Genomic DNA, 18,118 nt, shown 5'->3' with positions numbered 1-18,118 from the left:
CGCTGTGCTAAATCACGTTAAGCCACGCTGTCACTAAAGGGCTCATTTTCGCCATGTGCCCTTTCTAAAAAGCCAAATCCAAGGTCTTTTGTTTTAATGAAAGCTATGTAATTTGGAATGGGGAGAGATTTGCCATCTTGCTAGTGGGTTTCTCTGCTAATGGCCCATAAGCCCATGTAAATTCAATTGTTATCTGTGTGGTCCCGATGGACTCTTAGCCTGGGGAGGATACACTTTCACACAAATGCTAAGCCATTCTGACAGCTCTTTTTTTAAAACAGACACCCCCCCCCCCTGCCTCTCTCTCTCACACACACACACACACTCTCTCTCTCTCTGTCTCTGTCTTGCACACATGCACACACACACACACACACACACACACACACACACACACACACACACACTCACCTTCAGGGCCAAAGAGTAAATGGCAGAGAGGTGGTTGTAGGGTGGCTACGCCCTATGAACCCCCACCTCATTCTGCACAAGTTGCCACCACTAAGTCCTCAGGCTGAGAGAGACAGAGAAGAAAGGCTAGAGAGAGAACAGAGAGGAGAAGAATAAAGAGAGAGAGAGAGAGAGAGAGAGAGAAAGAGATAGAGGAAATATCTATTTGCAATTTAACTCTTGTGCAACAAGCTCCTGAATACTTAGATAACAAGTGCACGTAGCTGTCTCCACCATTTATTCAAATCCAGAAAGTGTAAACAGGATATGCCACTTAGAGGGCCACCAAGGCCTGAGTGAAGGACGAGGAGTGAATTTGTCTTCAGTTAATAAATATCGGTCACATGTCACAATCAGTCCACATGCGCTGTACAATACATTCAAAGAACACATACCTTTCATCTGGGCAACTACAAAATATAACCCATGACAATACAGCATTCATACAATTGCAATTTCTTACAGTTTCTTTAAGAGGTGTGCACCATGAAGAACATTTGTTTTTGAATGATATTCTAGTGTTCAGTGTTCAAGTTATCCAATAGTCTTAGTATTAGTATCAGTATTACAGTAATTACAGTAGAAAAAGAGCAACTAGAAAACAGGGTGAGGCAAACGAATGATCCCCTAACCACCGTCGTCTGTCATGTGTAAAAAGCACAGCCTATCATATGACAGCATGGGCTGATAGCAGACCCCGGGTCAGTGGAACTGGGACTAATTGTGGAGGCCGTCCGTCCACTGACCCAGGCGTTTCCTGGTCTGTGTACGTGCGTGTGTGTGTATGTGTGTGTGAGTGTGTGTGTGTCCCATTCCTGCTGAGGAGCCCTGGTATTCCAGCCCCTGGAGCAGAGCCAGGAAAAACAAGCCGGCGCTCGCAGACTGAGCGGAGGAGGAGAGGATGGGAGGCATCGCTGACGTTTAGTGTTTAGCGTGCAAAGGCCCCTCTGCATGTCCCACGTTACTCGTTATTTTAGAGGTGGTGGGGGGGGGGGGGGGCAGTGTCAGGTCACTGTGCTTGAGTCTGACCTGAGTAACCAAATAATGTCACTCATTTACAAACACATGGCTGCAATTTAGCCCTCAGTCTTTGACATAGATTTTTTTGCAGCCTTGAATCCTTTTCATTTGTTTCATGATGTTCTATGTCATGCACATAAGGACCCTTTCAAGAGAGTTCCATTATCAGCATCATAGTTGGCCCCACAAGGCTTCCGTTTTAACATTCCATATGTTATCTTAATGCAGAGGAAGTAGATTGGGGCCCAAATAGAACGTTCAAGCATTGTTTTTGTTTTTGTTGTTGAAAGGGTCTATAACTTTGTGTAACTCTTTATTGGAAGAATGATTTGCTTTGCCCACTGTTGCAAGATGCATAACAGAGCAATTAAATGTAATGTTTATATTTATTGCAATACAGAGATGATCTGCAAACATCATGCTATCTGATACGGAATACCGCTGTGTGGTGCTTTTATGGTTGACTATATGACATAGAAGTCATCTCTATTTCGTGGTTGCATGGCTACAGCAGGCAAGGTTTTAACAGTGCCTAAGGTAATTCAATTAGGTCTTCTCTGACGGACATTTATTATTGAAATGAAATGAAAATGTTCCATGATCCTTACAGAACCTATTGTCAGTGGGCAACATGATACCATGCAGACATGTGACTGGTGTGCGTTTATTCGGATATGGGAAAGTCCTGCTCTGTGCAGGGTATAGAACCCTTTGAAAATGGGGTGCATGAAATTGTCTCCTCTCAAAGTGGTACGGCTAAATTTAAAGTCGTGTCCTACTTCTGTATGTGTAATGCATCTCCTAAACTTAAACTCATTTCTGTGTGGTGTTAGACTGGGTGCCTTTCACTGTTTTGTACTGATCCTGTGATATTAAAGTATTTCAGGTATTGTGTTCCCAGCTGATCAAACAGGAGAAAGGACCCTTGGAAGAATACTGTATTAATGCTATCATCAGATATCATTCTAGGTATATTTGTTTTTACATGGAAAAACTATGGGGGGGGGGGGCATTTGTGGTTTCATCTAAAAGCCACAGCTGTGAAAGTCTCATGGTTGCCACATTACCGTAAATTGATTTGGAGTGTTTCATACTTACAGCAATTATTTCTGTCCTTTGTGACGAAGTTTTCCATGTTCCATGCTAGTGCCATTTGGAGCTGATGTCATGGAACACAGGCATAGGGTTTAGCAGACCGGCGAAACACGGCCATTGGGGCAAACACCTCCCTACAGAATGTGCTTTTGGTCAGTGTTGAAGTCTGAAGTGTGAAAAGGGATGATCTATGTTTGTAAGAGAGCATATCATTATTTATATAACTATTACCGGTAGTTATATAAATAACTACTAGTTTTTTATTTATATATATTTAAGTGGCTCAATGAAAATGATCTACTTAGTAAACATCCAATATATTAGTCTTTTACACACAGTGGTACTGACACTGATAGCATGATTATGTGATGGAGGAGAAAGCCAAGTGTCGTGGCTCATCGGGGGCTGGTGATGGGTTTTGACTTGCTGACACCCTAACAAGGGCTCTTCTACTGTGCTTGTGTCACGCTGGAAAATAGAAGCTGCCCTCCTCCTCCTCTCCTATGCAACCTCAGATAATAAGCGACCTCACTGTCACCATTGTGCTTCTCACATAGACACCTCTGGAAATCCTTTGAAATGCACCACTAAGTCAGAATGCAAACAGAGTAGTCTATTTTATTATTCCCCTGTTAGACACCTGGGTATTACTTGTGAATTGCATACGATTATGTTATGTTGACTGTTGATTTTACGTAGACGTCCAGTTAACACAACAGGTCACCATCACCATGTCTCTCACATAGACGCCTCTGGAAATCCTTAGAAATGCATCAGTATAAAGTCAGAATGCATATGAGAGACGCTTTTTTATTGTTGAAAGCTGAATGCTGCTCGCTGATTACATGCTGTTTATGTTGTGTTGAATATTGACTTTAGGTAGATTTCCTGTCAATAAAAATGTAGCTACCCTTCGGCTGAATCTTATTACACAGCCAATGGCTTGTGTATGCTCACCTGATGGCGCCTCTTTCTCTGACTTTTTGTGCTGCCATTCTTTCTCATCGTCTGCCAGACGAATGGCAATCATGTTGTTTGCTCAGACAGAGTAGAAACCGCAGAGGAAATGTAGCTGCTGTCTTTTAAAAGCTTGCCTGTCGGATCAATAGTCTGTTGGTTTGGAGCAATTTTATGAACAGCTTCTTGTCATTTAGTTGCTATTGAATTGTTTTTTGAGACAAATTATTTCCCACCTGTCACATCTGGGAGTCAGGAACAATGTATAGTTCCTTAAGGAGACCTAAACGGCCTTGTTAAAACACTACAAACCAGTCAAACCAGTCAGACTAAGGCTATCAATTTACTTGCTGATAGACAAAGCGCACGTGTATGTGATCTGCAGCATCCTGTTAACATACAGTACTTGCTGCAGCATTCACGGCCAAAACGCATGATACTGCATGCATCGTTAGCAGCAAATATAGACCCTTTCAAGAGAGTTCCATTATCAGCATCATAGTTGGCCCCACAAGACTTCCTTTTTAACATTCCATATGTTATCTTAATGCAGAGGAAGTAGATTGGGGCCCAAATAGAACGTTCAAGCATTGTTTTTGATTTTATTGTTGAAAGGGTCTATAATGCCGCCTTTAGGTGACATACTAAACCAAGTTAAATGTGTGCATCTGCAACAGGTGTTACTGACTGTAGTAGCCATTACAGATTTTACTAGAATGTGTTCCTTATTGAATACACCCATGTGGTTTTCCTGACACATCTGTTTAGCAACCGAGTTCACTTACTGTAAAAGTATGATGTACTCTATGTAGACTTTTTTCTTTAAGAAGAATTTTCTCTTCATTTGTGTGGAACATTTGCTCAGCCTTATCCCTTCAAGGTGTAGTCTCACTCTCATTTCCTCTCTCTCTCTTTCTCTCTCTCTCTCTCTCCTCCCTCCCTCTGATGGCTTGATTCATCATGAGGACAGGCCTCGGTAAAAGGGGACTGCTTAATTGGCACGATGGATAAGTGGCAAATGATAACAGATTAGAATCCTGAGCCCTGAGGCTCCCGGGGGCCAGTTGGCACACTTAAAGGTGTTCTCTGTCAACTCCAATTTGGGCTAGAGGGTGGGTGGGTGGGATGGGAGTTAGGGCAGCGATGTAGGGATGTGGTAATGCAATTTAGTCATTATCAGCCGACTGACAGGGAGAGAGAGAGGCAGATGGGGGATAGGCTTACCAAACTGATTGGGCTTGAACTTTGAGCTGATATTAGATTTCAACACCGTTTTGCAGTGGCCCCATGATCAAGGGGCACCCATAAAGGCCTGCTGGCATACACAAAAATGGCAACGATCAGATGTCATTAACTGCTGTTCATTTTTATCACTTGATGGGTTTCACAGGGAGAGAATGGTCCATTATCTAGCCCCCTACCCCTCTACTGCCACTGTAAACAAACAGCGATGCAGGGCAGTGTTTAGAGAAAGAGGCAGTGTTGTGTGTGTCTGCTTGTTCCATATGCTGGCCCTGTTTAGACAATGTGCTCACTTCCCAGCCGCTGCACCCAAGCAAATATCAGAAAGGCGGCGGGCATGACAGCTCTCTTTTGTCCCTCTCTGGTTCCCCATTATCAGACCACAGTGGTGCTCGTTTGAGGGGCATTGACCCACGCCTGGCCAGGCCTGATCCTGCTCATTTAGAGGCAGTGGCATGATTGCTTTGGGGCGAGTGAGAGGACATTGTGTGGATTTACTGTAGTGTGTGCATGTGTGTGTGTGTGTGTGTCTTTACAACAGAGACAGATATTATGTCTTTCTCCTCCACTCCAATTCTTTCTACTCCTCTCCACAACCCTCCCTCCTTTCTCTCATTTCTTCTCACTGTCTTTGCTCTTTCCTCATCTGCTTTCTTGCTTTCTTTCTCTCCCTCTCCCTCTCACTCTCCTCTCTTCTCCTCCTCTCTTTTTCACTGTCTCTCTTTCTCTCTCATCTCCTCCTCTCTCTTCCCCATTTTCATTTGACAGCACATCTAAGGCCTCTGAGACACCCATTCCCCTGTAGCACACCATCCATCAGGTGGAAGAGGATCTGTATTCAACTAAACATATGATCATGAAAATCGAACTGGCTTTGAAATATCTTGTGGGTCATAATTCGTTGTAAGTTGTCTCGCTGATCATTGTGTTGTTTTGAATTAGCCTGAATGTCATTCTCAATTGGATGTTTGTTCTCACTGCCTCACCAGAGAGCTGTAATTGGACAACAATTGCTGCATTTGGCCCCCCTGCCCAAGTGGTCACATCTTTACATTTGCAGTTGCCAGGGAAACCTTTCCCGTTCTTGTCAATCCGATTTGCCAGCCAATTGTTCCTGTGTCTTGACATTAGCAAGGATAAAGGGAGGAAAGCCAGATATGAGGATTACTGAGTTACTTCTTGTGTCATACTGACTGGGAAACTGGAGAGTTATCCCCCTAAGGTTACAAAAGCAGAGAAATTCAAAATCAATGCTTCAGTGCTGTGTTCAAGATACGTAGTATACAAGTGTACAGGTATGCTGAAGGTTTGTTTTCTTTTAAGACCAATGTGGATGCTGAACAAAAATACCCATGTGAAACTGGGTTGTTGTCTGGATATGTGGGCCTCTGTGTTCTAGTGTCTGTGTTAAGTTGTGTCATTGTTTCGCTCACAAGCTTTGAGGTTTGGAATGGATGCAACACTTGAGAACAGGGGACCATATTTAGGCCAATGCCTAAGGTTTTTAGAGGAATCAGAAGGAGTGGGGGAAGGGAATGGTGACAGAGAGACAAAAATGAGAGAAACAAAAAAGAGAGAAAGAGTGAGAACGAGAGAGCTCCAGGGGGATGACTTTGATCTCAGAGTTTTCCTTCAAAGGCTCCTTGACCTTTTCCTCAGTGGACTGACGCTCCCTACAGGGTCCCTATAGGCCTCTCTCTCCACCATGTTTCGTCTGCATGCTACACAAACATGCTGCACATATGTGTTAGCTTCCTATAGATAGCAGTCCAGCTCACATGCATGTTCACTTCTAACATTTCCATGTCATATTTACCAATTTCAGGGCTTTCGTCACCAGCAGTGTGTTGTTTAAGAGCTGTGATTATGGTCCGTCTTCATCAGTGATGCCAGTAACGCGTTAGTCTATTTTGACCACTTTTTTCGGTAACGAGTAATCTAACGCGCTACTATTTACAAACCAGTAATCAGATTAAAGTTACTTATCTAAGTCACTGTGCGTTACTATTTTTGTCATTTTCCTTAGTAAAAAGATATATTCTTTGCTTTCTTCTTGTCTCGGGGATTAACGTCATATATAGGCTATGCTCAAGTTTTCAGCATGAGGACAACTCACGTGTAAAACCACGCAGCGACACACATGCACATTTTATCAGTGCAAAGTATGAATAGATAGAGGGGGAGAGAGAGGAGTGGTGCGTGTGTGCCTGAAGCTCATCCAAGACAGAGAGCATCCTGGTCTATTTTGCTAAATCAACCAATCAGTTTTCAGTGTAGGTGGGCTTATATCTCTTTTCTCCCGAACTTAATTAATCAGTTCAGTCAGTGTATCTAGAAACAGGAGCGTCATGGCAGAGTCAGTGCCCCTCAAAAAGGAACATTTAAGACCCATTTCACATCAGAGTACACAAAGGTGTACCCAATTGTCTCATAAGAGTAAAACATAATGATAGTCTTGCACACTGTTTGTAACAGTGACTTCATTGCTCACGGCGGGTTAAATGATTGCAAAAGACTTGTTGAGGTGAGTTTAACAAGTGTAATTTCATTTGCATATCACTCAGGCCTATACTAGATGGCTAGTTGCCAAGGCTACATGAAAAGGCCAAACTACCAAAATCTACATATTTTACTATCACAATTTCTATCAATAGGCCTTCCTTATTTGGTGTACTGACTAGATATTATTGAACAAACATCTGAATTTCAGGATCTAAGTAGGTTAGGTTGGGATGTCTCCTATACATTGTTGACATTACTGTTAAAATACACTTCCAGTATAGTGAGTATTGGCAAAACCAGTTATCATTTTTATGTTGAGGCAGTGGGGGTGTTGTCGGCAGCTGCTGAAAGTAACTAATAAAGTAACTTGTAATCTAACTTAGTTACTTTTAAAGCAGTAATCAGTAATCAGATTACTTTTTCAAGGTAACTGTGGTAACACTGGTCATACTTTGTACTGGTTTGAAATGGAGTCCATGGAGTTTAGACTTGAGTATGTAATGTTCTGTGGTTTTACAAGTTGATGAGTAGGTAGAGGTTGATATGTACATTTTTTACACATTTAGTGAACATGAAATGGATAAGATCTGTAATTTGTGTTGCACATTTTCAAATACAACGTTGCAATTGAGTTTTGATATCCCTTTGCCATTGTGGCTGTCAATACATGCCAATAATATAGATAGATAGATAGATAGATAGATAGATAGATAGATATTGTTATTACCTGTCTTTGAGTCAAAGAAGCTTAAAAGAGTTTAAACGCAATGTTTCATGCTTACATAAGAGGCATTTGTGCAAAGTCATCATGAATCATTCTACAGAGCAAATGGCATGTAGGATTTAGCAGGACTTCTCCACTTTGTGGCCAGATACACCTTACTTAGCCAAGACTGCTAGCCTATCTTTTGGATAACACCATGGGAGACATCTAGAGGGTTATTTGTCTGCGATAGATTATTTGCCATGGTGTGTTTCAGGCCTAGTGAAGCTGAATGTTTTTTACAAATCAGCTGAGCTATCTTAGGTTTAGCCCTTTATCTCACAAACGCAGACAATCAACTCTCTCTATTCAGAGCCAATGAGAATGCTAGTTCACTGCAGAAGAGCCAATGAGAATGCTAGTTCACTGCAGAAGAGCCAATGAGAATGCTAGTTCACTGCAGAATTGGCTGTGAGGGGCAAGTAAGTCCTCTGAGGACATGCGTGTAGATTTATTGCGTTTGATATTGTGTATTCAGACCCCAAGCCAAAGAATCAGAAATAAGTAAACAGTTTAACTCACTTCAAAGAGTGAAGTTTGTTCCCACTGAACATAGACCTTTAGCTTTGATCACTTAGCTTTTGCATTATTTCCCCCCAAACCCGCCTGACTTCAAAGAGATGTCGAAATGGCGCTTTTGAAGTCTAAGAGAAAAGTGCTGAATTACTCTACCTCACTCAACAATTTTAAGTTAGAAAAAATAGAGGCAGAAATTTGTTTTCTCAAACAAAGAGTCTCTCTCTGTGGCGACCGCTTTTGGCATGAACAGCGGCCAAATCCAATATCTATTTTTCCCTTTTGTAACTCTGTGACCTTTTCTCTGTGAGCGTCCTAGGTAGCCATGTTGTTATGGCAATCCGCGAGGCGCCCCATCGCTGTTGCAAAACCAAAAAAGGCCCTGTGGTGCGGGTCAGAACTTCTAAAACTAATATATGTTCTGGTGGCGGTCCAGGTTAGATGTGCCGTTAAATGACTTACGACTGAGGCTGGATTTGTACAGATGTGGTCTGTTGTTGATAGATTCCCACTCTGGGTTTGGGGAAGAACAAGTAGGCCTCTGTCTCTCCCAAGTGCGCGCGCACACTGTCTTGAGATAAACTTGTGTCAGACTGTGTAAACGAATGGGTGACATCATGGCCGAGGTCTTGCTAACGACGCGCTAATGATGCCAGAGATATGCGTGGCGGGACAGCGCTGATGTATTTCGCTGCAGAAATTCATTTACTATTACGCACAGCTCTCCATAGCGAGCAATTTTGAAAGTGTTATTATTGCGAATCCCCCGTGTAAATATAAAGTCCTTACAAGTCGGCGTTGCTGCATTTTTTCCTGACTGTGCTCACTCTGTGGACTCCCACTCTCCCTCACACACAAACACACAAACATATAGTACTCACACTCTCTCCCTCTCTTTTCCTCTGAGTTTCTCACACATCCACTTATGCACTTTCTCTGTCCTCTCTCTCTCTCTCTCTCTCTCTCTCTCTCTCTATCTCTCTCTCTGTCTCACACACACACACACACAAACACACACACACACACACACACACACACACACACACACACACACACACACACACACAGACAGACACACACACATACACAAACACACACTCACACACTTACAAGGATACTCATACAAATTCACACACACATTTGAGTTCCATTCCAAGAATGCTCTTTCCAAGCCGCAGTGCTCATGTGGACACTTCATAATCCCCATACTTGTGGGAAACCCTGGGATCTAGGGGATTTTGTGTTTTAGCCATTCACCCCTGAATGTATGTATAAGTGTGTGTGTGTGTGTGTGTGTTGGTGTGAAAATGTGTGTTTGTGTGAGAATGTGTGTATGCACGTGAGTGTGTGTGTGTGTCTGTGAGAGAGAGAGAGAGAGAAAGGGATAGGAATTGGTTGGTTGAGAGTGTGTGACATATCCTCATTAAAGACATTTGAAATTCTCCCCTGACTTGAATAGAACACTATGTAGTCACTCAGTCGGTCATTTGATTCACAGACCACCTGACACAGCCTTGTGTCCGTCTCTCAGTTCTGTATTTCTTTTCCGAGTCCCCTGCTTTCACCTCATCGTCTATCCTGTAATAGTGGAGTGGTAACCTGGAGAATTAGGAGAGTTCCTAGTCGGCCGGTAGGGTTTTAAAGCGAGGCTGTTTACTGTGAGCTTAAAGAGGGCTTGATATTGCTGTCCGTATGAATTCTTTTCTGCACCCTCCAGCAGCCTGAACTGTGCCTTTGCAGCCCCCCCCCCCCCCCCCCCCCCCCCCACTGCCTTGGTAATAACATGGTAACGACCACCATGACCTGACATGCATTTATGAGATACGTTACGTATGAGATAGGTCCAGACTGCTGAAGATTTGAAAGTTTTAAGCAGCTGCCCCCCCCCCCCCCCCCGGATACCCCCTCAAAATAGGATTCAGGTCAAGTCGGGTCACGCTCCCTTCAACACCCACTGCCCCCTGTTGGGAGGAGGCCGCTGTAGCTTGACATCTCAGGCTAATAATATTTAGAGTCCCGCTCCATCCCTGGGCTCCAGCCTCTCATGTCTTTACTGACATGCGTGTCTCTCCTGTTCATACCTAGGAGGAGTTTACAGCCGGTCATTACTGTTAACATAATAGGCGTTATGACACCATGCAAGCTGCACTGCCTGCACCTTTGTGAGAAACGCACAAGAAATGCATAAAAACATTGTTCCAGGGTGCAGCACATGTGAAAATGTTGAGTAGATCCTCTGCCAGATGTTAAGTAGAGGTCTGGAGCGACATGACACTTATTCAATGTGGAGTTGCTTGGACCAAAGCAGTGTAGGGCCTGTTTGACATCCACGGTAGAACAAAGGATCTATGCTAGTCCCTTATAGACTCCATCTCCACTAAAAATCTTGGGAAATGGAATTAGAGGAAGGATTGGTCAATACACTTGGCAATCCTATAAAAGACAGCTGGAATGATGTGAAATAACACTCAACCTCATAGCGTGATTACAGTTTTTTTCAGTCGCTAACAAGCATTTGTCTAACCAGTTAACCACATTTTTAAAACTCTAAACACAATTAGCACAGCATCGGTCTCTTGTGGCCATACCATTCACACATTTCATGTTGTTTTCACACAATATGCAGTCAGTGAACACATTTCCACAATGCTTACATTTTCTTAACAGACAAGCTATACCTCCCAACAAAACTATGGATTGTTTTTGTAGTATTTACAAATGTTAACACACAACATCACACAATAGCAAACACAATATTCCAAACCTTAGATACAGTATAAAAGCCTCTGCTTCTGCTACCAAATGGTTTTATCTCAGGTGCATCGCCTTGGATACAGTTTTTTTCAGTCGCTAACATGCGTTTGTCCAACCAGTTGTCACATTTTCAAAACTCTAAATACAATTAGCACAGTATCGGTCTTTTTTGGCCATACCATTCACACATTTCCTGTCATTTTCACACGATAAGCAGTCAGTGAACACATTTCCACAACGCTTACATTTTCTTAACAGACAAGCTATACCTCCCAACAAAATTATGGATTGAATTTGCAGTATTTACGAATGTTAACACACAACATCCCACAATAGTAAGAGTAAGAGTTTAGAAAAAGTATCTGAAGTATGGGTAAGCGCTTGTTAGCGATTGAAAACAACTGTAAACAGACTTACTAGAGGTTGGGAGAGCTTGATCTTAAACTGATAAAACTTGATAAAACTCTCAGAAAGAGTGAGAAAGAGAGACAGAGAGAGGAGAGAGAGAGAGAGAGAAAGAGCACACTCAGCATTTGGGAAGGAATTGTCTGATCTTATCCCCAGTACCAGGGAGTGGTAGCACAGCTAATCCACGAATGACAAAAGCCTCCTGTCATCATCTTATCGCTGCAGCGTTTAGGCCAGGAGTTTTCCCAGAGCGGTCGGGCATTCCAACCCCCTCTCCCCATTGGTCCGCTTTCCCTGCTGGTCATCATGGGACACGCTGCAGATGTTTTTGTAGTCTGGTACACCAGTCATAAAGCACTGCCGTAGAGAACACACTGTTGGTAACAAAGTAAACCCCGAAAAACAGAGCACCGATTATTTATCTACCCAATCTGTGGGACAATTTCTTCTCTCTCTTTTCTTTCTCTCTCTCTCACTCTCTCTCCCTCTCTCTTTCTCTCTCCTTCTCTCTCTAACACTCTCCCTTCTCCGAGTGTGTTCCTGAGGCTGGAATAAAAGTTCCTGTAAGCCGGCTGTTTATAGGATGACTTTATGTTCACAGTGGCAGCGGTCTGGTGCCTGTCCAGGCCAGCCGTCGTGAAACAAGAGACAAGACACTAAAAGTGTTACGCTTACTGTACTGAGCCAACAAAAATGCATACATACCCTCCTGACAGAGTAATAATAAGTTAAATGCTCTGCAGAGATTGAAAGAGAGAGAGTGAGTGGGAGAATGAGAGAAAGAGACAGGGCCAGAGAGGTGGAGAAGAGAGAGAGTGAGTGAGTGAGTGGGAGAAAGAGACAGGGCCAGAGAGGTGGAGAAGAGAGAGAGAGAGACAGAGAGAGAGAGAGTGAGTGAGTGGGAGAATGAGAGAAAGAGACAGGGACAGAAAGGTGGAGAAGAGAGAGAGAGAGAGTGAGTGAGTGGGAGAATGAGAGAAAGAGACAGGGACAGAAAGGTGGAGAAGAGAGAGAGAGAGAGAGAGTGAGTGAGTGGGAGAATGAGAGAAAGAGACAGGGACAGAAAGGTGGGGGAGAGAGAGAGATAAGAGAGAGAAGAAATTGTCCCACAGATTGGGCAGATACATGCAGATAAATAAGTCGGTGCTGTGTGTGTGTTTGTGTTTTTTGGGGTTTTCTTTGTTGAACACTAAATTCCTCTGTTCTGCCCTGGCCTCCGCTGCCCCCTCGCTCAGCACATTCACTTTGCTGCACCATGCTGCCTTCCATAACCATTACTGCCCCATGACGCCTTCCATAACCATTACTGCCCTATGACACCTTCCATAACCTCTGCTCCCCCATGACGCCTTCCATAACCTCTGCACCTCCCGTCTCCCATGGTGAAGCCTGACGCATTATCACACTAGCTCCAGTTTGATATGAAACACACACTTCAACAAGAACATACAGTATGTGCTCCGATTTCACTGATTATTACCAAAGGAAATCTTTCTGCCAAAAACAAATATGGACATTGTTTAGACATGAAAAACATGCTCATGCAGACTTCTCAGACTAGCTAGCAGCCTGAATCACATGATGTGTGTGTGTGTGTGTGTGTGTGTGTGTGTGTGTGTGTGTGTGTGTGTGTGTGTGTGTGTGAGAGAGGGAGAAAGAGAGAGAGAGTGTGTGTGTGTGTTTCGCTTCCTCAGAATGGCCTCTCTCACACTCTGAGAGGAAACTCCTGTCTGAGCTATGAGACTTCCCACCACTGACCCCCAGAAAGCGAAGTGGCAGACAAAATGTATGCATGGAAGTGTTTTTTAAAGAAGTGTCCACTAGCATGATCATACATGCATGATTCACTATCTCTGTTACTATCTCTGTCACTGACTAAGTCAGCCTAATTAAAAGCATCACTCTCAGGAGGAGGCCCTTTTTCTAACAGGCCGAATAAAAAACTGCATGTTGTATGTATTTGTCCAGTCAGCTACTGTAGTTCAATTTTTTCACACCAAAAAAATTCTGTTTGTTGTCGTGCCTGATACTGAATTATGTTGAGAACTCTGCTGATTGCTGTCACAGATACTGCAGAGTCACAGGGCTTCTCCGGTCTTGTGTTACAGGGAGTTGTGTCCTCTGGAAGCTAGCGAGTAGGGAACATGTGCTGGTCTTGTGTTACAGGGAGTTGTGTCCTCTGGAAGCTAGCGAGTAGGGAACATGTGCTGGTCTTGTGTTACGGGGAGTTGTGTCCTCTGGAAGCTGAGTAGGGAACATGTGCTGGTCTTGTGTTACGGGGAGTTGTGTCCTCTGGAAGCTGAGTAGGGAACATGTGCTGGTCTTGTGTTACAGGGAGTTGTGTCCTCTGGAAGCTGAGTAGGGAACATGTGCTGGTCTTGTGTTACAGGGAGTTGTGTCCTCTGGAAGCTGAGTAGGGAACATGTGCTGGTCTTGTGTTACAGGGAGTTGTGTCCTCTGGAAGCTCAGTAGGGAACATGTGCTGGTGTGTTGCAATCCCTTCCTCATAAAGATGGGTTATCTCCATGGTATCTCTTGGTCAGCACTTCTGAAAGTGATAACTGAGAAACCACGGCTAGACTAAATTGTGGTTCACCAATGCAAGGGTGTATTGGAGATTTGAAAAAGAGAGAAATTGACAGTGAATGTTTAATGTGCAACATATCATTGTATAGCATTATTGCTGTGCCACCCACATTTATTGGACGGTATTCTTGGTAAGCTATATGTGGCACTTCATTGTATAGTACATGTAAGCTGTAAATAGAGTAATGTTAATAGTAACTAAATAGAATAAAATACAGTATGAATATATATATATAGTATATATATATATATATATATATATATATATATATATATATATATATATATATATATATATTTGTTTTTAGTGTTTGAAGGAAGAATTAATGAAATAAAGGTCAGGTCAAGGTTAAGATGCCTGGACTGAAAAAATGCAGACTATGCTAAATCCAGCCGCCATTGTATAACTATGGAGTGACTTGCCATTCAAACTAAATAATGGCACCAGCATGTCGTGTTTTATGAGGCATGGGTTCATTCCATGTCATGAATAAGTGAACTTTGACCCTGCCAGGGGGTAAAACTATCTGTCTTAAAGAGAAGGATATGCATTTATCAGTGTGGTTAATATTTAATATTTAATTACCCTACTTTCTCTACTTTACTCTGCTGTGGACATAGTAGTGTATTACATAACTCTCAAAGAAAATCGGATTTATCAGCAAACGTGTGAAAGTCTGGGAGTAATGTGATGAAATTTGCCACGCCTCTAGCATCACACTTATTCCCAGCCTAACTTATTCTCAGACTATCTGCAAGTCATGCTTCGACATCTGCTATCAACCCACCACCTCACCACCTACCCTTATACCTCCCATCTTCCTTGGTTAGGAAGGAATGCAACAGGGGTGTGCGCATGGATCCTCCTCGACTCCTGCCTGCATAGTCGCTCCTGCGTGTCCATTGTGTAGCACTTTTTGACCCTGGCTAGTGACTTGCCAAACACGCTAAGGCGATTTTGGAACATGAACTTGTGCAATGTCATTTGTTTACAGACGTCGCAATGTCAGTGTGTAATGTCATTTGTTTGCAATGCCATTTGTTTACAGACGTTGTTAATCTCTCTCTCTCTCTCTCTCTCTTCTTCCCCTTCCCCTCTCTCTCAGGTCTGTCGGCAGCCAAGCTGTTGACTGAGGAGGGCCTGAGTCCCGTTGTGCTGGAGGCCAGAGACAGAGTTGGGGGCAGGACCTTCACCGAGAGGGTAAGATGGCCACGACACGACAAACCACACACACAGGACAAAACCCACTCATCCTTGTCCACAGCGCATAACGGTTCATAATATAGAATATACAGGGTATTAGAGACATTCACTGTGACGGTAAGATGGCCAGGGCACAAGGGCACACAGACTCATCATACACATATCTATATGTGAAATACTTGTATATGAAATATGATGTATACTTGTCTTAATTGTTTGTATCTTAGAGACATAACAGTGTGTAATTTCATGACAGAAGGCTTAAGACCTCTAGTTGAACAGTGTGAGCACATTATTCATCATTAAAGGCTTCAGGGCAGTCCCGGCTCAGACGTGAGTGTCCAACCCACTGCTGTTGTGTGCTTTCCATCAGAACAAAGAGACCAAATGGGTGGATCTGGGAGGAGCCTATATTGGTCCGACACAGAACCGTATCCTGCGGCTGGCCAAGGAGTACGGGATCAAGACATACAAAGTCAACGAAAAGGAGAACCTGGCTCACTATGTCAAGGTGAGGGGTTCAACATAACAGAGAAGGTCCACACACTTGCTCTCCGTTTTATTTTATTTATTTGTGTTCAATCCCCAACACAAATGATGTTTCGAGCCCTTCGGCTCTTCATCAGACTTGTACAGGCAAAGACCATCACCATTTTAAATAGGTCATAGGTCACCTGACCCGTATGTACAGGGGTTCACAATACATTGGACACATACATCGTCCACCACCCCAATAGTGAATAAATATTTAGAAACATACATTGTATATTAGAAAAATATAAAACATCCTGTATATCAACACTCTGTAGAAAAATATATAACTATATAGAAAGATAGAAAAATATATACTTTACACACAGTATTAACAGGGACCTACATAGCATACAATCATCTAGAGAGACGCACCATCAAAATGTAGAACTAGTTAAAAAAAGTGAAAAGGTGAGGGGTTCAGACACACACACACGCACACACATACAAGGACAAACTCATATCTCTTGTTGTTCCTGTCTTAAGCATGCATGCGCATGCACACGCACACACACACACACACACACGCACGCACACACAGACACACACACACACGCACGCACACACAGACACACACACACACACACATGCACACACATATACAAACACACACACACACACATATAAACACACAATGAGCAACCTCTTATCTTTCCCCAAGCAAAACAAACACAGGAGAGTTCCTTGTAACCCCAGCTGGAGTGTTGATCCTCAGGCTTGGGCAAAGAGAGATCATCTTCTTCACACACACACACACACACACACACACACACACACACACACACACACACACGCACACACACACATACACACACATACACACACACACACACAAACACAGAGACAGACACACACATGGACAGACAGCAAACACACACACATAAATGCTGAAGGAGATGCACGCACACAGTTTGATTCACAGAGACACATATACACATATACGCTATGCACACACACACAAATATACACAACACTTGCACAAATACAAACCATGCTACACTCACTCTCATAAAGGAAAACAGCAGACCCCCTTCTTTCTCCATCTCCTGCCTAATGTGCTGGAAGTACGTGCCCCTTCCCCTCCATCCTCCAGCACTAGCGGCTAGTATCGGGGCCTGGAGATGCCAATCTGTAGCGGAAAGGAAAGTGCTAATGCAGTTTCTCCGGCCCTGAGTGGGCCCGTTAAGGAGCTGGACAAGACAGCAGCCCTCTCCGCTGTTCTCCTCGATCCAATTTGACTGTCCACATCAGGGCCTTAACGGAGGAGTGTGGCCAGCACTGATTGGATTTGGCAGCGAATGGGTCTCCACCTGTGCCTAGGCTGATCTGATGGAGCTATTGTAAATCAAAACAAAACCCGTTTTGTGTCAGGCTGGTGCACTCTACAGACACGTTACATAAATCTGTACACTGTATACAAATACACAAAAACATACAGACACAGATGTAGACATAGCAAGCACCCATATACTGTAGAAAAAAAATATACACACATGCATACATACATACAAATATACATACATACACATATATACATACATGCATACATACATACATACATACTTGCTCTAAAACATACAGACACACACACACACACACATGCAATATACATACACGTGCATGTATAAATGCACACGAAGACATGCAGTCAACCTACCACCGTACTGCTGTAAGCGGGCACACACACTCACACACACACACACACACACACACACGTTGAACTAGTGGCAGGAGGAGATAACGGTCACGTGTGGAGCGCAGTGGAGTGTGTACAGAGATACATGCCAGGGGCTCATAGAGACTCTAGTCACACGGTGGAAAAGACCTGCTGGCATCTCCCATCCCCCACACACTTCTGACCTCACAACACACACACACACACACACACACACACACACACACACACACACACACACACACAGACTAAAACACACACACACACACACACACACACGCGCGCGCACACGCACACACACACACACGCACGCAAACACTCACACACAGCTGTAAACCTAAATCTTTCATTATTACACACAGAGATACACACACACCCACATCTAAAAGCACACATTTGAGTGCCTGCAGCAATA

The 18,118-nt window shown here is 43.4% G+C and overlaps 1 protein-coding gene across 1 annotated transcript in view; it reads left to right on the top strand.

Moving 5' to 3' along the window:
• The window catches only part of mao (monoamine oxidase), a 47,679-nt gene that overhangs the window by 3,028 nt on the left and 26,533 nt on the right, over nt 1–18,118 (top strand). The window contains exons 2-3 of the mRNA XM_042080528.1: nt 15,400–15,494; nt 15,871–16,008. Coding sequence (XP_041936462.1) covers nt 15,400–15,494; nt 15,871–16,008 — 233 coding nt within the window. The remainder of the gene's footprint in view (nt 1–15,399; nt 15,495–15,870; nt 16,009–18,118) is intronic.

This window comes from Alosa sapidissima, chromosome 2 (assembly GCF_018492685.1).
Source record: "Alosa sapidissima isolate fAloSap1 chromosome 2, fAloSap1.pri, whole genome shotgun sequence".
NCBI classification, from domain to species: domain Eukaryota; kingdom Metazoa; phylum Chordata; class Actinopteri; order Clupeiformes; family Clupeidae; genus Alosa; species Alosa sapidissima.
The sequence above is the reverse complement of the archived record's forward strand: the minus strand, read 5'-3'. Positions and strand labels throughout refer to the sequence as shown.